Source organism: Bos grunniens, chromosome 17 (genome assembly GCF_055505025.1).
Source record: "Bos grunniens cultivar Pamir isolate PY7600 chromosome 17, Bosgru_T2T1.0, whole genome shotgun sequence".
In the NCBI taxonomy this organism is placed as follows: Eukaryota; Metazoa; Chordata; class Mammalia; order Artiodactyla; family Bovidae; genus Bos; species Bos grunniens.
This window is the reverse complement of record NC_141181.1, coordinates 40,536,451-40,559,719: the sequence shown is the minus strand read 5'-3', so window position 1 is coordinate 40,559,719 and position 23,269 is coordinate 40,536,451. Positions and strand designations below refer to the sequence as shown.

At 45.3% G+C, this 23,269-nt stretch overlaps 1 protein-coding gene across 8 annotated transcripts in view; it reads left to right on the top strand.

Annotated features, from left to right (window-relative positions):
- The window catches only part of FNIP2 (folliculin interacting protein 2), a 129,449-nt gene that overhangs the window by 33,612 nt on the left and 72,568 nt on the right, over window positions 1-23,269 (top strand). For 2 of the 8 annotated variants that reach the window (XM_086346935.1, XM_086346933.1), the window contains exon 1: window positions 5,527-5,802. The exons of the other annotated variants lie outside the window; for them this stretch is intronic. In XM_086346935.1, the coding sequence (XP_086203061.1) occupies window positions 5,642-5,802 (161 nt within the window). In that variant the 5' untranslated portion in view covers window positions 5,527-5,641. Of the gene's footprint in view, window positions 1-5,526; window positions 5,803-23,269 lie in introns of those variants that run through there. 8 annotated transcript variants of the gene reach the window in all.

The window sequence follows — 23,269 nt, the reverse complement described above, 5'->3', positions numbered from 1 at the left end:
AAACAGAGTTTACCAGCATTCTGTAACTTTTCTGACGTCTCCTGCTGGGGACCACCCTTCGAGAAGCCCTGATAGGAAGGCTTGCTCGTGGTCATTCCTGGGTGTGGGAAAGACATCAGGGAGGGAAGGAGTTACCGCATGGGAGGGGGGATCTGTGCTGTGGATCCGGAACCCCACCCCTTCCTCTCTGTTGATTCTTACTTTCTTTACATCAGGGTAGCATGACAAGGCAGAGGGAGATTCACTAAACAAGAGTCATGAGACTGGATTTCTGCGGGAGCTGCAGTAGACCTTCACTTTTTCTCTCTCCGAACCCATCTCTCAGCTGTGGTTTGAGTTGGTTTTTCGTTACACACAGTGATCACTGTATTTTGTTACCTGACGCGCATGCTGTTTAGGGATGCAGAAATGCATGAATACCCACCTGGAAACTTGCTGACCTTCGTTCTCCCAACTCTGAGTCAGGGATAGGGGTGGATCCGTCCTCAGCCGCCACGTCCTATGGGTCAGAGGTGGCCCTGGCACGTTGTCCTGGGAGGACAGGAGGGAGGTCCTGGCCCTGGGCAGAAGAGCTTCAGTGGGGGTCTGGAGTACCAGGTACCTGCCTCGCATGGTCCACATGGCTCTTCTGCTCTTTTCCTGGGTGGCTCAGTCCTGGGCTGTGAGGGTGGAAGTGGGTACATCTTACAGACTTGCACCAGGGGCCTCCCTTCTTCACACACATCCGTGAGTTCACGCCACCACTCCACTCCCCATTTCCTTCCAGTGGGTGGAGCTTCAAGAGGGCCGCGGGAGCCAGCTGGTGACCTCAGATCCTTCTCCCAGCGTGTGAGCATAGCTGGACCACGTGGGCAGATGGAGAGCTTGACTGCTAGAAGAGCCCATGAAAGTGGTCTCTTGTGTAGTACTTACAGTTGATGAGCAGGATGTCTTATCCAGTGTGGTGCTAGTGTTCAGTCACTGAGTTATTTCTGCCTCTTTACGACCCCGTGGACTGCCTTACACCAGGCTTCCCTGTCCTTCACCATCTCCCAGAGTTTGCTCAAACTCATGTCCATTGGTCAGTGATGCCATTCAACCATCTCATTCTCTGTCACCCCTTTTTCCTCCTGCCCTCAATCTTTCCCAGCATCAGGGTCTTTTCCAATGAGTCAGCTCTTCGCATCAAGTGTCCAAAGTGTTAGAGCTTCAGCTTCATCATCAGTCCTTCCAATAAATGTTCAGAGTTGATTTCTTGTGGGATTGACTGGTTTGATATCCTTGCTGTCCAAGGGTCTCTCAAGGGTCTTCCCTAGCACCACAGGTCAAAAGCGTCAGTTCTTTGGCGCTCAGCCAGTGTGTTAATAAGTGGCTGTAGGGGAGCCCATAGAAGAGGATGCTCCCATTTCAGGAAAGAGAAGACAGAGGTCAAGGGAGGTGGGGCTGAGGTGGGGAACAGGATGCTGCCTCTTTCACCCACTCCATCCACTGCTCGCATGGCTTGAAGAATGGGTGTGATGATATCATTATTACTTGTTTTTCCATTTACTGAAAAAATGTTAAAGCTCTCGTGTAAATGTAAGGAACTTGAGACCCATAGACAGGCATTCCTTTTAAGTACAGTGGTCGTGGTTTTGATGAATATCCCTGCTTTATTACATATGATCTGGTTTTAAACTGTGGAATTAGGGTTATTTAGGGGGGAACAGAGAGAAAACATAAAATGTTAAAATACCATGAGTCATATTGATTGTAGTGAACACAAGATGTTAAAACTTCTAAGAGACCTTGTGCTGTAGTAGACGAGAGAGAGGGAGAAAGAGGGTGTTTGGAGTTGAGCAGAAGTACCCTCTGCACCACACTGAAAGACGCCAATGGCTTGTAGCAGATTCATGTCCTAGGTGTTTTTTTGGGGGGTGGTTTGGGCAATATTTATTTACGTATTTATTTGGCTGCGCTGGGTCTTAGTTGTGGCACATGGGAACTTTTCTGCCTTTGGTTGCAGCAAGTAAACTCTTAGTTGTAGCATGTGGGCATCCAGTTCCCTGACCAGGGATTGAACCTGGGCCCCCTGCACTGGGAGTGCGGAATCTTAGCCACTGGACCAGCAGGGGGAGTCCCTCATGTCCTAGTTCTAAGTGAAGTGAACAATCAGTTGAGACAACTCACTACTGGGAGCGTGGAGTCTTAGCCACTGGACCAGTAGGGGGAGTCCCTCATGTCCTAGTTCTAATGTAAATATTCAGTGATATTAAGACAATGAAAAGGTCATATGTAAGATCTGCACAAAGTGAACGTCCAGACCCAGTTTTTTATCTTCAAAATTTCTGGTTAGGATCGTGAGATGTGTACACTTCTGTATTGGAAAGAAGTTGTGTGTTAGTGTTAAAAGGGTGTTTTTAGAAAATCATGCAGAATTCAGGCTCAGAACATCTTCATGAGGAGGCTGGGATTCTCGTTGGGGAAGTGATTCTCCAGTGGGTGGTTCCCAGGCCAGGAGTGGCTGCATCCTGGGAACTTGTGAGAATCACATTCCCAGTTTTTAGTGCAGAATTGGAACTGCTGAATCAGAAATGGGGTGGAGGTGGGGGGATGGTTGGCCCAGCCCTGGGTGTTTGTAAGCCTATGAAGTGTGAGCACCACCCTTCCAGGGAAGTGGAGGCTAAAAGCTGTGCTGACCAAATTTAGGGAGAAGCACTGACTATTGAAGACACAGCTCAAGTCTTGATAGAAACACTACAAGGGCCCGTCTTGGTTGCTCCTCTCCCTCATCCTTGCATGTTAGTTACAGGCTGAGTGAGAGGTTAGAGTTTCTGTTGGAGGGAATTCTCTCCCAATGCAGTTCCTCCTTGTTTCATCCTTCATACCCATGTTGTCATTTTCTTCTCTTAGTATTCTTGTCGTTTAAAAATGTTCTCATCATCCTTTGGATCGCGGATACATATGCATTGTTTTAATAGTGTTTGAAGCCTTGGGAAAATGTAAAATGTTGGAATGATTGAGCAGCTTTGCAGCTATCTGCTGGGAAGGTGTATATACAGAATACATAGTTACAAAGGGTTTGTGTCCTTTCCTCAGGGCCTAGATAAATATCTTTGAGACACTGAAGTTTTAAAAGTGAAATGTGTGTTTTTAATACATAAAAAGTGGGTTGTATTCCCTGCAGTGTTTGCTATACATATTTTATAAAATCTAGTTACTTGGGCTTTTTCAAGGCTCCACCCCATCAACGTAGGATGATGCTTTCATTTCCGCTGTGATTCTAGACAAGGTGAGCCAAGCCCCAGGTGAGTTGAAGGCATTGACCTAGGGCCTTGCCCACGTCTCAGGTGGGCGCGGTGGTAAAAGGGGCTTCCTTCCGCCTCTGCTTGCGGGGACAGGTTGATGCTACATGGGTGCTCTCTGGTCCTCTTGTGAAGAAGAAAAAGTGATTTTCCAGACGGTTGAGAAGAAAAACAAAGAACCCCTGATCTCACTGCGGCCATGAACTTAAGCCTTGAGCTCAGAATGTGTGTGCCTTCCAGGAGAAGTGGATTCACTGTCTCCTAACCTGGCCCTTTCTTGGCGTTTGCGCCTGTGTCACAGCGGAGGTGGTCGCCACCGTAGATGCATTACAGTCTCTCTCTCTCTCAGAGGAGGGTGTGAACATCTCTGTGGGTTTGCTGCAAAGGAACTTTAAAGTCACATACACAGTAAAGTCAAGTTAACTGAGGCCTCTGCCGTGCAGTGTTAGACCTTGTCACATCGCAGAGTGGAATACACGTGGCTGCCGTATGTCGAGACACTTAAAGCCCTCTGAAGCCTGTCGATGAAAAATTAATCAATAGTTAATCTAAGAAAGAAATGGAAAATTTTATTCGAGCCAACCTGAGGATTATAACCTGGGATATGGCCTTTTAGAAAGCTCTAGCATCATCATCCTGTCAGTGGTCAGGGCACAGTTAGATGTGTTTTTGAGACAGATGGTTGAATGTCAGATGATGTGTTCATAGTTTGCACAACCCAGATCCACACATGCAGAGTTAGTTGAGGGTCATCCAGACCCCCACACGGCATTAGGAAGGAATGTCATCTCCTGAGGAGATCTGATCGGTGCAGACTCACCGTGTACTGAAGGTGAACGGGGAGGCCAACACAGGCAGAGGAGCATTTTTAAGTTTTTCTTGTCTCGCCATGAAGTATGAATAATATTTCATCAAACTAAAGACCCAGCCAAGCTTTCATCAGATTTTAGAACTTTTAGTATTTTCTTCACCCTGATTTCAGGATGACAAGAGGAAAATGAATTGGGACAGTCCAGTTTTAGCGACCGATGCTTTTTATTTCTTCTAAAGAAAAATCTCATCCACAAATTCACAGTACTGTGGGAAAATATTGATATGTATGATAGATCAATGTATATCATATAAAATATAAATGTGTATCACATAAAATAACATATATATCATAAGACATAAGAAATGTGAAATATGTAAATGTGTCATTTATCAATGCATTTTATGCATACTCATATTTTATATAAGTATATATCATAAAATATAACAAAAATTAAAAAATGTTTCATAAAAATCATAGAAATGTGCTATATCAATATATGTCATAAAATGCACAAAATATAAGTAAAGTGTATATATCATGTAAAATATAGCACATAAAATATAACCTGAAAATATAAAATATGTATCATGAAATGTTGAAGTATGTGGTATGTTAACATATATCATAACTATATCATGTTGATATATAAAACCATAGTATTCTCATTTTACAGATGAAGTACATTCATGTCATAAGTAGAAACTGAACTGCCTTTGTTCTTGGATTCTGCTGGTTCAGGGCTCTTTCAGTTTGGATGTACTTAGGAATTAAGAATCCAGTGCAAGAGCTTTGGGTGTTTATGGCTTCACGGTCATTACTATTTTCATTTCATAAATAAATTAAATTCGACATTGGTATTAAAGCCAGGATGTATCCCTTCCCTCACCCCACTTCTGCCTCTGTGCGTCAAGCCCTGCAGTGGGTTTGCTGAGGGCCGCCGTCTCTCACTTGCTCTGGGCAGGATTTTCAAGGTTGCAGAGTGAGACCTGTCAGCTGACACTTTCTCACAGGAGAGCCATTAAGAGGGTGGTGGCCAATGTCAGGACAACCTTGCAGCTGCAGGCGAGTCACCGGGTTTCACCCACAGCCATGTGAGCCGTGTGCGGAGACCTTGTGATCAATTAATTGGCTACTTCATAATCTCTGGCCGGGCCACTACGGAGTGAGTCAGTCCAAGCCACTCAGCCTGTTGAGAGTCTTGTCTTTTGTAACCAGAGCACAAACCCAGCAACAAAAGTAGGAAGTGGGGCTTGGACTTGTTGGATTCTAATTCTAATGGCTTTGCTGAGAGCCTGCTTTACAGAGTAAGGCATGCATCTGACTTCCTAAATTGAGGGGCTTCGTTTACGTAACAAGTGAATGTTCCTTTTTTTTTTTTTTTAAACTTCTGAAAGAGGAAATTAGAGGGTTGCTACCAAGAAGCTTGTGTCACCTACCTCCTCTGTACAGGGAGTGCGGGTATCATAGGGACAGCCGATCACTGCGGAAACCCCTCCAGCCATAGGACCTTCCAAGTTCATGAGGACAGTCAGAACCACCTGGAAGAGGGCTGACCCGCCAGGAGATGTGCGGTTGCTCGGCCAGGACCACAGCCCAGCCGAGGGGCTGGCGGGACGCAGCCCAGGGTGTGAGTGATGGGCGGCTGCACAGGACGCTTTTCTGCACAAGGACTCGGAAGCATGCCAGAGTCGGCAGGAGCCCTGATGCCCCGGAACTCAGCAACAGGTTTGAAACTGTTCTGTCTCAGAGTCTCAGAGAAATTCTCATTGGGCACCGGGGAGGTAAATCATGGTGATCTGAAACTTGGGTTTGCAGACAGGCACAGGTGGTTGCTGGGTGTGCAGACAAGCCCTGTCCTTTACAGAAAAGGTATAGGATGGGTGTTTTCTAGCAGCCATTTGGGTCCTGCAGCCCATGTGCTCCTGAATCTCCCTTTGCTCCTGTTGGAGCCACCAGGGAGCAGTGGGTGCCGCCTGTACCAGGGGAAAGCTTGAACAGTGCAATCTCAGGGCTCACTGGGAAAAGGCACAGCCCCAAAGGACCAGCACGTTGACAGACAGGGCCTGGATGCCTCACTTCTCAGTCTGGCTGGTGGACAGAGGGCTGGGCGTTTCTGGCTGGAGGTGAGGTGGTGAGGGAGAGTCCAGGCTTTCCCTTATGGAAAATCCTTTCCATGGGAAGGAAGATGTTAGGATGAACCAGTGTTTGTAATGCAGCCCATCAAAGAAATGTGTATTACACTTGCTGTTTAATTGCTACTTAACTGCTTCATTCATTTTGGGAGAATTCACTAATTTTATTAGTGATAACTCTTAGTTGAAACATTAAGGAATTTTAGTGCATATCAGTGAAACAGAAAAATACTTTGGAAATTCCATTTCATTCCAAAATATTCAGTAAGGCCAGAAAAAAGTAAGCTCCGATTCTTATGATTAGTGTAAAAGTAAGTTTCTAAATCCACTTAAGTGTTGTTACTTTTTTCCTTGTAGAATTTTTCTCAACATTAACATGGCTCATCAACTGTTTACCCCATAAATATAGTTCTTGGTTGTTGACTAATAAATCAGGATATGATTTCTGTCATGTAAAAATCATGGTATTTCTTCAATGGAAACAATAAAACGGTACAGAGTTCACTGCAGGACAAGTGTCCATAGTTGGAAACCCCGTGCTGTCCACTCAGTATAGAGATGTGACTGTTCAGATGAGAATCTCACTGTTACACCATCTGTGGTGTTTCCTATGTGGAAAGGATGGCTGAGTGACAGCAGAGCGTGGTGGATCCACACTTGGGTGTGGATCCAAATCCCATCCTGATCCCAGCTCTGCTGCCCAGAGGCTGTGTTAACCCTGGCTGGTCCCCTGCTTCTTGTGCATCTCATTCTCAACTGTTCAGATGTGTAGCTGGTTTGGATTGCTTTTGAAATTCTCTCCTCCTCTAAGGTTCTACAGGATAGCTTCGGGACATTCTGAATTCCTATTTTTGTTATTCAGACAATTCTCGATTCCCTGAATAGGTATGTGGAGCACCGGGGGTGGCACCCACAGGAGAAGATGACACTCAGGGCATCACCAATTCTTGCTGAACTTCTTAAGTTTTCCGTATGAGCTTCTGCTTCTCACTCTCGGTGAATTTGCTCTTTTTCAGTAGGATTTTAATCATTACTTTTTAAAATGACACTTTAAACTTAACGAAACCTTTTCACGTGCATTGTCTCCTTTCCTTATTTTAACTTCCTTTAGATTTACTTCTTAGGTGCCGAGAAGGTTTTAGCTTCTGTACAGTGATGATGGATGATGTGTGTCATTTAGTTGGAATTCATCTCTGGTCACACCAATTGTCTTGGCCCCGTTTCCACTTTCTCTTCCCCTTTTTATAGTCTTGAAAAGGTGGCCGTTGTTTGCAGGATGGTGCTTTTTTTTCCCCTGAATTTCTCTAGAAGTTGGGCTGGTCTTGGGGTGGAGTGAATTATTGATGGGAGCTTGTGCCCCAAGGATCTGGCTCCAAGTGCTCACGAGGTACCTGTGTGACCAGGTCAGGTGGCAGCCAGCCAGGTGTGACTCCCAGTGTCCGCTTTGCTCTTGGGTATCTTAGATCAACAGTTTCAAGTGGTTGTCTTAGCTGAGCACACTAATAAGTAGTTTTCTTTCTTTCTTTTTCATTGCTCATGATTTTCCACTTAGTCAAAGGTGAAGAGACAGATTCCATAAATGCAGTGGAAAGGTTCCAGGTACCTGACAGGGGCACCATATGAACCTGGCACAATGTGGGCAGAAAGAAGCACTGAGTCTCCCCATTGTGGTTCTTGTGGAATGAGAGGTTTTAGGATAGAAGTCGTCCCACCTAGACCTTTGCTTCCATTCTCTTTAACTTCTAGAATGTCAGAAATTGGTTTTCAATATATTTCACAAAATTCCAGAGTCAGCACAAACCTGTAGAGTTTGATGAGGCATCTTAAGTGGTTTGCCAATAAAACATTCCTTGCTGAAACTCAGTTCAAATCTAGGAACTGTGACCTGCGATGTGGGGCTTCAACTGCAATTGCTTCCAATCTGCTCTCTTAAGGATGCTAATAACTTGATTTTTCAAATTTTCCCAGCAAATTAAATTCATCCATGCTGCTGCTGCTGCTGCTGCTGCTAAGTCGCTTCAGTCGTGTCCAACTCTGTGCGACCCCATAGACAGCAGCCCACCAGGCTCCCCCGTCCCTGGGATTCTTCAGGCAAGAACATGAGTGGGTTGCCGTTTCCTTCTCCAGTGCGTGAAAGTGAAACATGAAAGTGAAGTCGCTCAGTAGTGTCCGACTCTTCGAGACTCCATGGACTGCAGCCTACCAGGCTCCTCCGTCCATGGGATTTTCCAAGCAAGAGTTTATATGCAGAATCTGGGAGCACTTGCCTAGCTTTTCTTTTAAATCTTATAAATTGCTGTTTTTCTGATGGCATGAGAAAATTTGATACAGCCTCGCCTTAAAAAGTGTGCTTCCAAATGGATAACCAACAAGGACCTACCGTATAGCACAGGGAACTCTCCTCAATGTTATGTGGCAGCCTGGATGGAAGGGGAGTTCCGGGGAGAATGGATACATGTTTATATATGGCTGAGTCCCTTGCTGGTCCACAAAACTATCACAAAATTGTTAGTCGGCTATACAATTCAAGATTAAAAGATTAAAAAAAAACACAAAAACATGCCCCACACGTGGAGAGGAACTGAAACAGCCCTTCAGAGTCAACGGTGCTTGAAGTTTCACATCTTGGCATTTGTGTTTAGAGGAGATCCACTGTGGCTGCTTTAGAACCACCAGGAGGGAGGGAGAGAAGGAGTGACTATAGATCTCTGATATGTCTCAGATGAACCTATTTTATTAAGAAAGATGGAGCCTTCACTTGCTTGTGGAAGATGCTTATGGAGAAAACAAGTACATAAACCAGGATGTTTCTTCCCCAGTGCATGCTTCACGGAGATGAGCTAACCACAACCATACAACGGTCTATGTTTAGAGTAGTTAGAGTTCTTGAAGGTTTTAGTAAAAGGCTTCTAAAGGGGAGTATAAGGCAAAGTGGGCTGAGGCAGGGAGTGTTTGTGTCACGCTCTTCACTGAGAAACACTGTGCAAAACTTCCTGCTTGGGAAATGAGCTGCTGGACAGGTTGAGTGCCGGTGCAGGCACAACCCCACCCGGGTCAGCTGACGGCCCTGTGCTGGTGACCAGCCCCACAGAGAGGCTGTGGACCCGGGGTGCCTCTTCCTGATACGCTGGGCGTCACCACCGCAAGCTCCCTGCTTCCCTGCCCTTTGAGCTGACTTCATATGCCACGAGCAGTTCTCTTTGACTCGTTAAGAGAGTTTATTTCCACCAGTTAATGGTTGGGATTTGGGAATGTAATCTGAGGATGAGTGAACGGTGGAAGGAATGCAGTGGTAACGTGGTGTTGGGCAGAGGCGTGTTGCCCTAGGTTCAGAGAACGTTCATCTTTTCTCTAATCCCCATCTCTCGGGGGTGAGTCAGGACAGCCTCGAAACGGGCCTGTTGCATCCACGCTGCCAGCTGACTGACTTACACTTGATCTGGGTCTAATTTTGAGGACAAGCAGGATAAAGCCCTGTTGTTAGTCACTGTAGAGGAGTGTGTTGAGAGTGCTCCAGGCAGAAGGCAAATCACTTTGGCTCTGGGGCCCCCAGGCCTGGTGCTGGGTGGCCGATGAAAGGCACGCCCCCCAACCACCACGTCCCCACTGCCTCTTGCAAGCTCTGCTCAGCCAGGTGGACTGGGGAGGATGAAGTGGCCATGACTGCTGGGTCTCCTGTGACTCCTTTGTGAGTCACGCCGTGGCTCGGCCTCATTCTTTCATTATTACAGTAGCAGAAGCTGAATAACCTCTGAACAAGGGGAAGCAAGCCCTGGCGGGAGTCCGTGAGAGCCATAACCCGTGACCCGCTGGATACTGTAATTAGACTCCCACCAAACACTCACCAAGGGCACCCAGCCGGCGGGATTCCCCGAAGCTCTCCCTCACTTTTATGGGATCCCAAGTGTATGGGATGTTGCATATCAGGTGTTCATCCATCAGTCAGACTTTTACATCTTGCAGGGTTTGCTCCTCCTCTTAATCTCTCATCTTTCTTAGTTTAGAAAGGCTTTTTTTTAAAAAACAAAACAAAAACAGCCCACTACTCTCAGGTCTTTACAGAACAGATGTGAATTAGAATGCTTTTTTTTTTTTCCTCACTATGTATAACATATTTTTTCACTTTCATTTCTCACCCCCCCCAAAGGTAAACAAGAGAAAAAAATAAAAAAACCAAAACCTTGGTAGAGCTAAGCTGGTTTCCCCACTTAGTGATTTTTTTTTTTTTCTTAATCTCACCCCTGACATGAGAACATAGACTGTGGCACCGATTTAAGGCGAGCGCCTGTGAGGTGGGATCTTCTCTGCCTTGATCTCACAATCTCAGGGCTCATCTCCCCTGAAACCCACTGTGTCTTTGGGATCGTCGCCTCCTCTCTCCATATTTCTATTTTCTAAAAGAAATTAAAGTGGTAGGTCAGGTGAGTGACTCCCCAAAGATATGTTTTTAAAAATGCAGGTTCCTGAGCATCACTTCAGAGCCACTGGACCAAAGCCCTGGAAGTGGAGCTAGGGAAGCTTTGTTTACTAAAAACGAACACAGATTTTCTGGGGTGGTTCTAGTGATGGTTTGCAGCCACCGGATGGTGTGTCTGGGTCCCCTCCAGCTCCAGCATCCTGATTGTCTGTCAGGGACCAGTGGGACCCAGAGATGACAGATGTGAGGACATCCCTTGGCAACCACGGGAGTCAGAATGATCTCAGCGGTCGTTTTTTCTATCTGGAGAGCAAGCTGTGTGGGTATTTGAGGAAGTGTGTTCTCAGCAGTGGGAGGAGTGAGTACAGAGATCCCAAGGCAGGAACATGCGTGGTGTGTGTCCTAAACCCTGTGCCCGAGGGATGCAGATGGCGTGCGGTCCTCCGTGGGGCGATGAATGGGTGCAGGTGTGTGGGAGGTCCAGGCTGCAGCTGTGCACATGGTGTGGGCGGGAGGCAGGGGCCGCCCGTCCCCCAGAGTCTTACCCACTGGCCTTTGCTTGATAACAAACACTCCTGCTATTGGAGCCTCTCTTCTTTGTATCTAACCATTGTTCTCTCCAGGCAGTGACTACTGCCTCAGTGTCAACTGCTTTTACAACAGCTGGTGGAGGACTGGGCGGTTCTGCTGAGCACGGACAGGCCCCAGGGGAGGTGGCCTGCACTTCTGCTGAGCAGGGACAGAGACCTTCAGTGGCTGCTTCCAACACTCAAATAACGTGTCCTTGGTTCTCATCGTCACAGGAGATTCTCAGAGAATAATCCTATAGCAAAGTTTAAAACCAGTCCTTATTACTCAAAGTTCCTACATTTCGAAGTCCCCTTGAACGTTGATTTTTTTTTTTTAAGATAGACTGTGTTTCAGAGCAGTTTTAGGTTCATTGAAAAATTAAGCCTGAAGGACAAGAGCCCCTGTCTCCTCCCTGCCCCACACTTACCTCCCCTGCTGTCAGCATCTGACACCAGGCTTGTATGTGTGTTACAGCTGAGGAGCCTGCAATTGATATATCATCCTCACCCCAAACTGTGCTTTACATTTGAGGTTCACTCTTGGCGATGTTCGTTCTGTGGGTTTGGACAAATGTATAAAGACATGTACCCATCCATATGCTTCCCTGGTGGCTCAGTGGTAAAGAATCCGCCCGCCAACACAGGAGATGTGAGTTTGATCCCAGGGTCGGGAAGATCCCCTGGAGAAGGAAATGGCTACCCACTCCACCATTCTTGCCTGGGACAGAGGAACCTGGTGGGCCATAGTCCATGGGGTTGCAGAGTCAGACACAATTTACTGACTAAACAACAACTACAACAACCCATCAATATAGTTTCATACAGAGCAGTCTCACTGCCCTGAAAGTCCTCTGTGCTCTGCCTATTCCTGTCACCCATCATCCGCCCCCAGCTCTGGCAGCCACTGAGCTTTTCACTGTCTCTATAGTTTCGCCTTTTCTAGAGTGTCCTTTGGTTGGAATCATAACAGTACATCGCTTTTTCAGATTGGCTTCTTTCACATAATTTGCATTTCCGTTTCTTCCGTGTCTTTTCGTGGCTTGATAGCTCATTTCTTTTTAGTGCTGAATAATGTTCCACTGTCTGGATGGACACAGTTTATATATCTACCCACCTACTGAAGGATGTGTTGGTTGCTTCCACGTTTTGACAGTGGGACAACTAAAGCCGCTGTAAACAACCACGTGCCGGTTTTTGTGTTGGGCTGTTTTATTCCTTTGGGTAAATATCAAGGCGTGTGCTTCCTGGGTTGTAAGGTAAGAGTTTGTTATGTTATAAGAAACCACCAGCTTCTGGACTGGCTGTACCATTTTGCATTCCCACCAGCAGTGAGTGACAGTTCTGTTGCTCCACTCCTCTTAGCGCTTGCTGTCTCTCAGTGTTCTGGCTCTCGGCCACTCTGATAGGTGTGTGGTGCTGTCTCGTTATTTCAGTGTGTATTTTTCTGATGGCATACGATGTGGAGCGTATTTTTCATATGCTTATGTCTTTTGTTCTCTGTCTATTCCGGTCTTTTGCCAATTTTTAAATTGGGTTGTTTGCGTTCTTATTTTGAGTTTTATGAGTTTGCGGTATATTATGGATCCTAGTCCTTTTCACTATTGTCTTTTGCAAATACTTTCTCGCAGTCTGAGGCTTGTCGTCTTCTCTTGTTGTCTCTCACGGGCCAGAGCTTTTAAACTTAATGAGGTCCAGCTTATCACCCATTCCTTTCATGGCTTGTGCCTTTGTGCAGTCATCACCGTGCTTAGGATCATCTAGACTTTCTCCTGTGTTTTCTTCTAGGATTTTTACAATTTTGCATTTTGAGTCTGTGATCTATTTTGAGTTAAAATTTTGCAAAGGATTAAAGGGCTGTGTTGAGACTCTTTCTTTGGCATATAGATGTCCACTTGTTTGTTTCCATTTGTGGGAAGACCGCCAGGTCTCCGTGGTGTTGTCTTTGTTACTTTGTCAAAGGTCAGTTGAGTATGTGCGACTCTTGAGTCTGTGTCCTCTACTCTTCTTTATTGATCTATTTGTCTGCTCTTTCACCCGGACCACACTGTCCTGTGTACTGTGACTGTAGTAAGACTTCAAGTCAGGTAGTGTCATTCCTCTGACATTTGTCTTCTCCTTCAACGTCATGTTGGCTGTTCTGGGTCCTCTGCCCCTCCGTGTAAACTTCAGAATCAGTTTGTTGATATCTAGAAAACAACTTGTTGGGATTTTGATTGAAATTTCATTGAATCTATAGATCAGCTTGGGAAGAACTGACATCCTGAGTCTTCTATTTATTTAGAAGAATAAACCCTCTCTGTCTATGCATAACTCTGTCTATTTAGTTCTCCTTTGATTTCTTTCTTGATTTCTTGGCTTCTTTGTTAATTTCTTCCTTCTTCCCTCCCTCCCTCCATCCCTCCCTCCTTCCTTCCTTCTTTTATGTACCACAAGTCAGGTGGGATCTTAGTTCCCTGACCAAGGACTAAATCTGTGCCCCTTGCAGTGGAAGCATGGAATCTTAACCACTGAACTGCCAGGGAAGTCCCTCCTTTGATTTCTTTTTTTAAAGAGTTTTGTAGTTTTCATCCTGTAGATCTTACAGGTATTGTGTTAGATTTATATCTAAGAATTTCTTTTTGGGGCTGATATAAATGATACTGTGTTTTCTATTTTTAAATTCCACTTAATTGCCAGTGTATGAAATATTAAAATTTAACAGAGCATGACTGCATTCATGTCAGGCTAGCTGCTTTCTCCTTTTCTTTATGCCTCCATTTTTTCTTTTATATTGTTACTAAACTTCTAATATTTTTCTTAAATTTTTTTCTGATTATCAAAATAATACAATTTATTACAAAGCATTTAGGAAATGCAAGCAAATATAAAAATGAAAACCCAACTTACCAAGAGTGCTGTCATACAGATTTTTACTACTATTAATAATTTTATTTGTTTTCTTGCAGTCCTTTTTGGTAGGTGGATATAAGCTGCATTATATTAACTGAACCATATATGTGTATTATGTGTATGTGTAATCTGTTTTTTCACTCAGTGTTATATGATGACACTTTCACCATGTCATTAAAATGTTTTTAATGACTTTTTTAAGTATCTTGAATGGACAACCTCAAACACTTTGGATGTGTCCTATAGTGGATATTAATATTTATTAGATTTTGACTGTTACAATGCAGAGAACAATCTATCTTTGTTCAAATTTCTGACAGTTTCCTTGTGAGAGAATTTTCCTTGGAGATGTTCCTTGTAGGAAATTTGGAGGAGACCCATTTTCCTTCCCCAACAGAATTTGAAAATTGAGAGAGAGAAATTGGTTAGTAAGTGGGAAGCAGTGTCGTGCATGGCAACAGAGGCCGTGGACTGTTGACCTCAGAGCCCGAGCCTCCCGCCCACCTGGTCCCCCGTAACCTGGGACACCGCGGGCCTCGGCCCGCAGGACAGTCCCTGTATACCTGATGCCAGGAGCTGACGGCCAGGTCAACACGTGCTCTGAGGAGGGTGGATGCCAAAGAGGGAAGGAAAATTGTCCATCAGAGCTGATTCCTCTCCCCTGAGAGGAGCAGTGGACAGACAAAGCAGCCAGAAGTGTCCTCTCGTCAGTGTTGTCCTCTACTTGGAAACTTAAGGCAGAGATAAGGAGACCCCCAGTCCTAACATCTTGCATAGGTTAAATCGCTTCTTAGAGATATGAATAAGAGTTTTTTCCTTAACTTTTTTTGTTGTTGTTGCTGTTTTCACCATTCATTCCTTGCCTGTTTATTTAAACATTCGTTTATTTGGCTGCTCGGGTCCTAGGAGCGGCACATGTAATCTTCAGTTGTGGCCTACAAACTCTTAGTTGCGGCACTGGGATCTAGTTCTCTGACCAGGGCTTGAAGCCGGGCGCCCCTGCGTTAGGAGCACAGAGTCTTAGCCCACTGGACTGCCGGGGAAGTCCCTTCCTTAACTTTTTGAAAAGCATTTTATCCATGTATCTTCAGAGATTGTATATTCACTTGGTTCAAAAGAAAAATATCTATCTGAAACTTATTGCTCCCCATCACTTTTTTTCTTTTCCATCTCATTCAAGTAATCAATGTTATTAGTTTTTTACAAATTCTTTTTTCCTCATTAAAAAAACCCTTTTCCACTTTCATTTTGTTATGAAACATTTCAATCATACAGAAAGTACAGACTGTGCTGTATTAACCATATGTGTAACCGTGGCCCAGTTTTCTTAAGTCTTAACATTTTGCCACTTTTGTTTCACATGTATAATTTTTTTTTTAAAGAACCAGACCATTAGGGAAGCAGGTGATGTTTCCCGTATCCTCCTTCCTGCGGCTCCGTCTCCCTCTCTTCCTTCCAGAGGTAACTGCCATCTGAACGTGATGGTTCTTATTCTTCTGCATATCTGTGGTTTACAGGCTATGGTGCTCAGTCGTTCAGTCATGTCCGACTCTGTGATCCCATGGACTGTAGCCCGCCAGACTCCTTTGTCCATGGAATTTTCCAGGCAAGAATATGGGAGTGGGTTGCCATTTCCTCCTCCTGGGAATCTTCTCAACCAGGGGATCAAACCAGCGTCTCTTGTCTCCTGCATTGGCAGGCAGATTCTTTACCACTAGCGCCACTCGTAAGCCTATTACTGGCTATGTGAAAGAAAGTGAAGTCACTCAGTCGTGTCCGACTCTTTGCTACCCTGTGGAGTATAGCCCACCAGGCTCCTCTGTCCATGGGATTTTCCAGGCAAGAATACTGGAGTGGGTTGCCATTTCCTTCATCCAGGGGATCTTCCCAACCCAGGGATTGAACCCAGCTCTCCTGCATTGCAGGCAGATGCTTTAACCTCTGAGCTACCAGGGAAGCCCATTACTGGCTATGATGTATCCATAAATAATACTGGGTTACATGTATTTAACATTATAAAATGGATATCATACTGTACATATTATTTCAGAGCTTATTTTTTTATACAACTGGATGTTTTTGAGATTCATTTGTATCAATCCATGTAGCTCTACTTTGTTAATTCTGAATTCAGTATAGCATTCCATTCTCTGAATAAGCTACAGTTTATGTATCTCTTAGCCTATTCATGAGCATTTCATTTTTTTTTCTTTTTTTTCTTTTCTTTTTTTTTTACAAATTTTACTATTATAATCAATGCTGTAGTGAATGTGTCACCATGTCCCTGTCTACACGTCAGCATTAATTTCGTAGGGTGAGTGCCTACAGAAGAGTGGAGTTTAGGTTTTAGGACTTATGACTCTTGTGTTATTCAGTGTTCTCCAGAGCAGGTGTCCCGTCTCCTCTCTCACCAGCAGTGCACGGCATCCCACTGCCCCCCATTCTTGGAGGTGGGGAGGGGGAAGCAGAATCTCATTTTCTTTTAATTCATTACTGACCAGGGGATTTTTGCAGAAACTAATACCTGTGGCCAAAGATTTTTATTTTGGACAGCCAAAAATTAATTCTGTTATTTCACTACCACTTGGCGAGTTATTAAATTCAGTAGTTACACACTGTAAAGTCTTTACTGACACACCTGTAAAGTCTTCTCTAGCATCATGAGCTTCATGTTCACCTTCAGTATCAGAATCAATCACTAAGGTTTGCTGTCATTTTGTTAGTCTAATATTCACATCATCTGAACCAAAACTATATTCTGAAGAGTTGTCATCTCCTGACACACTAGTTATATGTCACTCAGACAGTCAGAGAAAGTACCTGCATAAAATTCACTGAAAAATTCTTCTTCACTTAAAATTTTGTGATGTGTCATTTTTGAAAACTTTACACAATAAAGCTTGTGTGTACAGTATACACAAGGTTGGAACAAAAACCTAACAGAACAAAATACAAATAAGAGCAACAAACATTAGTTGCATTATGAACACTTGATCACTTTTAAGCTCTAACATCTTTCACACGGTGATTATAATTGTATCATTCTCTAAAAACATATTGATACGTCTCCAGTCAGTAATTTTCAGGAAAATAAAAAGACATATTAATATGTCTCCAGTCATATTATCGAGGTATAATTTATGTACCATACAACCCACCCATCTGAAGTCTTTCTGTACTTCATTGAATTTTGCTGTGTCCACAGAGTTGTAAAGGTCTCACCACATCAACTTCAGAACATTTTCATTAACCTTAAAAGAAACCACCCACCAAAGTTAGCTATCATCCTTTAGTCTTCCTACAAATGGTTCTAATCGGCGATGAATTCACTGTCTCTATAGATCTGCCTATTTCTGGACATTTCCTGTAAACGCATCATACAGCATATGATGCTTTGTGGTTTTCTTCTTTCATTTACCATCATATTTTCAAGATTCACCTGCATTCTGGCATGTAATGGCACTTCATCCCTTTTTAGTGCTGGATCATATTTTATTGATCATGGGCTTCCCTGGTGACTCAGGCGGTCAAGAATCTGCCTGCAATGCAGGAGACCCGGATTTGATCCCTGAATCGAGAAGATCCCCTGGAGGAGGGCATGGCAACCCACTCCAGTATTTTTGTGTGGAGAGTTCCATGGACAGAGGAACCTAGCAGGCTACAGTCCATGGGGTCACACAGAGTTGAACACAGCTGAGCAACCAACACTTTCACTTTCAAGCTGGAGTTTGTTCAGTGATGGATTGGTTTTGGCTCTCATGACTAGAGCTGTTCTAAAGATTGCTGGACTAGTTTTTATATGGACTGTTTTTTAATGAAGAAAGGGTGGTTTAGATGCCAGGAGCAGTAGGCAAAGGGCCTGGGTGTCCACCTGGAGCAGGCAGGTGGGTGAGAAGTAGGAGGGGCCCTTTCTCCAGCCCCCTTGGCCGTATGGCTCAGGGTTCCCCACACTGTCATGGGGTCACAGAAGACTCGTGGCAACAGGCATGAACCACGAGCCCTTCCTCACTCAGGGCCTTTCTGTGTCATTCTTGCATGTTCTGCCCTCGGGTACCAACTGCCAGTCTCTCTCTAGGACAGCACTCTGGTGCTATCTTTTGCAAGGCTTGTCTTCCCCACCCAGCCATTTCCAGGCCAGCTCATCAACTATCTTGGCCATATAATTAAAAACCAAGCTTAGGAAGTGTAGGGGCAGCTCCTGGTCTCAATTGTCTGCTTCATCCCACACCTGTCCACAGCCGGGAGTAGACCCTAAGGTCAGGAACTCCCTTTCAGAACCAATGGAGCAAAATCCCACTTCTGATGAGCCAACCTCGCTCCTTCCCTGGGAGAACTGAGTTTTGCCTTCAGAGCTCAGAACTATCCCTCCTCTTCCTCCATTTTAAAAATTCAATTTGCGTAAACTGTATCTTTTTACATTTCTTTTGTGTGGAAGTAAGCCAGTATGTATCCTTCCTTCCCCCGCAGAGGGTGGCCTGCCTGTCCCAGGATCCAGGCCTCACACCCACCGTCTGCAGCAGCTGCTGGTGTTCCGTGGGATGGACGGAGAGTGAGGGGTTTAATTTGCCCCATCCATGTCCTGTCCACTTGTTTCCAGTCTTCTGCTTTTATCAAACACACTGCAATCACACGTTTGTGTCTGTTTAGTTCCAGAAGTGGGGTCGGGCGTCCAAGGTTATAAACACTGGGGACCCTAAGAGCTGTGATTAGTTACCCTCCATCTGTGGTCGCACCAATTTGCACCTCTGCCTGCATTTCTCTTGTGTGGGGTATCTTACCTTTGGATTTGCTTTTTTCTTTCCAAGAGTGAGAATTAGCATCTTTTCCTATGTTTAAAGATCATATTAGTTTTGTTTTTCTATAAACTATCTGCATTTGTTGCCCACCTTTCCATTGGTTTGCAAATCTTCATTGATCTCTGACTAGTCTTTATATGTTAGGGAGATGAATCCTTTGTGATATGAGCTGCTGATATGAGCTGGATTTTGTGAACCTTTTAAAAAATGCTTGATCACATTTTTCTACATAATCAAGGTCACACTGTATACATAACCCTGTGTTGTTTTTCAGCCCTAACACTGTGTCATCAGCATTTTTTATTTTTCAAACATAGTGCATTTTTACCCTCAGATGGAAATACAGAGGGAGGTTTGAGGGTGCAGAGCACATGACCCCAAGTCGTTTGCTCGTGATGTGGAGCTGATGACCCAGCAGTGTTGGAGGAGCACAATTTGGGGTCAGGAGACACTGGTTTGGGTTCCATCCTTATTCAAGTCTCCTAACTTCTATGTACGGAGAAGGCAGTGGCACCCGACTCCAGTACTCTTGCCTGGCAAATCCCATGGGCGGAGGAGCCTGGTGGGCTGCAGTCCATGGGGTTGCTAGGAGTCAGACACGACTGAGGGACTTCACTTTCACTTTTCACTTTCATGCATTGGAGAAGGAAATGGCAACCCACTCCAGTACTCTTGCATGGAAAATCCCATGGGTGGAGGAGCCTGGTAGGCTGTAGTCCATGGAGTCGCTAAGAGTCGGACATGACTGAGGGACTTCACTTTCACTTTTCACTTTCATGCATTGGAGAAGAAAATGGCAACCTACTCCAGTGTTCTTGCCTGGAGAATCCTGGGGATGCGTGCGCCTGGTGGGCTGCCGTCTATGGGGTCGCACAGAGTCGGATACGACTGAAGTGACTTAGCAGCAGCAGCACCAGCAACTTCTATGTTAAACAGAACACAAGACACCTGTGAAGGACACCTGTGAAGGCCAGCTCAGGTACCTTCTGGAAGGAGGTTAGGCAGGTATTTCTCATGTGCTGTGCAACCCTCATCACCAGCCTCCCTGTCTGTACCCAGGCCTCAGGCCTTCTGGAACCAGCATCTCTAGGCTCTGAGATTATGCAGTAAAAAAGGACAGTTTGTAATACGGTGGAAATCAATTGGACACAGTCCAAACAGTAATCGCAAACTGAAACCTGTAAATGGGTTTAATAAATGAGAGGGGGCGTTGCTTTCTTGGAAACTTTGTCCTGTCCTCAGGGGAGGCAGGGGTGAAAAGGGGCAGGAAAGTGTGGTCTGTGGATGCTGAGAAGGGAGCTCAGTAAATGCCGTTGTCTAAGGCCAGACTATGAGCTTCCCTAGTGGCTCAGTGGTAAAGAATCTGCCTGCAATGCAGGAGACACAGATTTGATCCCTGGGTCTGGAGGATCCCTTGGAGGAGGGCATGGCTACCCACTCCAGTATTCCTGGCTGGAAAATTCCAAGGACAGAGGTGCCTGGTGGGCTTCAGTCCATGGGGTCACAAAAGAGAGAATGACTGAGCAACTGAACACACACGAGGCCGGACTACATATTTGAAACCGAATCGGACTGCTTATAATTCAGTAAGATGGTTTCCCTTGGAAGTCCACCCACTGCCTCGGGCTTCAGCTACCAGAAGTTTTATAGAGCAAGCTGTCATTAAGGTTATTTGTCTTAAGGCAATACTAGACTCTTTGATGGGTTTTAAAAGAAACAGTGTTCCTGTTGTATTCCTGTTTCATTAGTTTTTCAAGAAAGAGTGCAGTCGTGGTGAAATATTGAAAAAGTACGAAGTCTTAGCACCTACCTGCACACACTCATAGCCTGCCTGGCTCTGTGATAAGCAGAGATAATCCTCAAAACAGCGCTCATGAGGTGCGGACCACTGCCACCCCCATTCTGCAGGTGGGGATGCTGAGAGCGCAGAGGGAGGTGGGCCGCGTGGGCAGGAGGCGGAGGGCGAGGGCGAGCGCCAGGCTGCCGGCCCAGGGTCTGCAGACCCCTTGCTCTGTGGCCCTGACACTGGTGCACGGGGTGGTGTTCGCACGGGGGACTCTCACTCTGTTCTGTGGGGAGGGACCCGCTTGCTCCTCTCTTTCAACCACCAGCGTCCTACTCCAGATACCACCAGTCTCACAGTTACAGATCTTGTAGACAGACTCTATGGGAATACAGTGAAATTCAGAATTTTGTCCCTTTTTTATACACAGTACTCTATACTTCTTTTTTCCAGTTAAAGGGGCGTCCTAATGCATACCGTGTCACTGCCTGAGGAGCATCCCCGTTCGGGGTCGTGTCCGTGTAGCCCCCATTGTAGGGACGTGCCATCCCACGCGGACGCTTTGTTCTGGTCCTTTGCTGCTCTGAATGGTGTTGCTGTGCATCGCTTTTTGTACATAACCATTTTGGACCAATGCGAGTTGATCTGTAGGATTAATTCCTACAAGTGGAATATCTAGGTCAAAGAGTATGTGAGTCTCTGTGTTAGCACCCCTCCCGCCATGTCTCTCGCTCTCTTTCCCACTCCCTCTTTTCCCTTATTTTGGCCTCTGCCCCACAGCCCAGTCCTCAGCACTACTCTGTTGACTGCTCCCCCACCTACTCACCTATACCCATCTCTTAATAGGTATAATATTTTATACCCCAAAGGAGGGACAGTTTCTGTTTATTTTGACTTTCCCATTTTGTAAACAAAAGATCTTATGGAGAGTTATACTTTCAACCTCTGAAAATCTAGGAAAATTGACCTTGAGAAGCCTCTAGGGAAAAAGAATTATTTCCTTATCTGTGTGCAAGTTAAATGGATGTAGAATACCTCATACATGAGGCTGTGTCTTGACTGTTTGAAATTCATTCACCTATCTGTTATGAGTAGAGAGTTTCCCTGGGTGGAGGGGAGGATGGGAAACCTTACGTTCAGAAAAAGATATGCAATCATATTGATGCAAGGTAGCTCTGAGCAGAGCTGAAAGTTACATCTCAGCCCTCCTGGAACACAGAGATGCGTGTTGATGATTTGGGTTATGCTGTCAAGAGCGTGAAAGAATTAGCTCAGGAAATACTGAATTAATGCATGCTTGGGGATGGATCGCAAAGCTTCTTTTCAAAAAAAAAAAAATACAGATAATTTGTAGCTTCTAGATACAAAAAAAGAATTAGTTCTCTTTTAAGAATTAAAAGAACCCTTTTGGAAAATATGAGTCATGGTTAGAGATTCTGTGAGTTTTTAAAGAGGAGGAAAAGAAGACCCTGTTAATAATAACAGAATCTGGGAAGCCAGCCGGGCGGCATGCTGGCTGGAGCAGGGCCCCTCGGTGACTCCTGCCCGCTTGGTGTCTCTGTAGCCTTGAGAGAACTTGCACTTTTCACCTTCATATTTGGCCAACATTTTTGGACCATTCTGTCAGTTAGAGATGTGTTTGTGCTGAGAAGCCTGCTTCTGCATCACAGTGCAGAGCCCATCCAGGAAGGCCAGGGTCATGCAGTCATGAAGGTCAGTCCACGAAGGTGGCTTTTGTTTTCTCTTGTCCTCTCTGGCTGAGGACACCTGTTATACTTTGTACACCACACACCTGGTAGACGGTTTGTGTCAGAGTCGGAGGGCCTGGAGGTCATTCTGGCTGCAGCTCATCACTTATGAAGACGGGGTGCCAGGCTGGAGCTGAGGAGGTTGCCGGGGGTCAGATGCTCCATCCTGCCCGGGGGCCACGCAGGGTGGCCCAGGCTGGGGGCTGTGGGTGGCAGCACCACGGGCACCACACAGACTCCACCTGCTTCAGAGTTCTATCTGACATGACCCTGAGCTCAGGAAGGAGGGACAGGGTTCTCTTTCCTCTTGTGTCTCATAGTTCCCTGTTTGTAGGTCCCAAATAGGCTGTATGATGACTCATGATGTTCCGTCATTGCTGTGGGAACCTAGTTGGTGAAGACTGTGGTTTGAGCTTGTGACCGGCGTAGTCATTCATAGTGCTGTCTTGGCGGGAACCATACTCCCAGCCACCAACAGCCTCCCCAGCTGCCAGCTTGCTGGAACCACTCATATCCAGGGTGTTGGGGGGGACTACTGACCTATCCTCAGGCATGGCAACATCACACTGGACAACAACCTTTTATCCTACAGTCCCTGAATCCTGAGATCTCTGAAGAAAACCTTTGGAACCCACCTGAACTATATATAAGACTATTGTTTCTCGATAATCCACTTGAATAGTCATCACTTGGACTGGTGAAATATTAATTTGTTTCGTGTTGGGGTTTGATTACAACTCAGACCCTGGAGAAGTTGTTATATAATCTGTGGTATAAATGTCTTTTGAAAATTAAAAAAAAAAGTCTGAATTCTGAAACATCTGGCCCCAAGGATCTCAGCTAAAGGACTGGGTATCT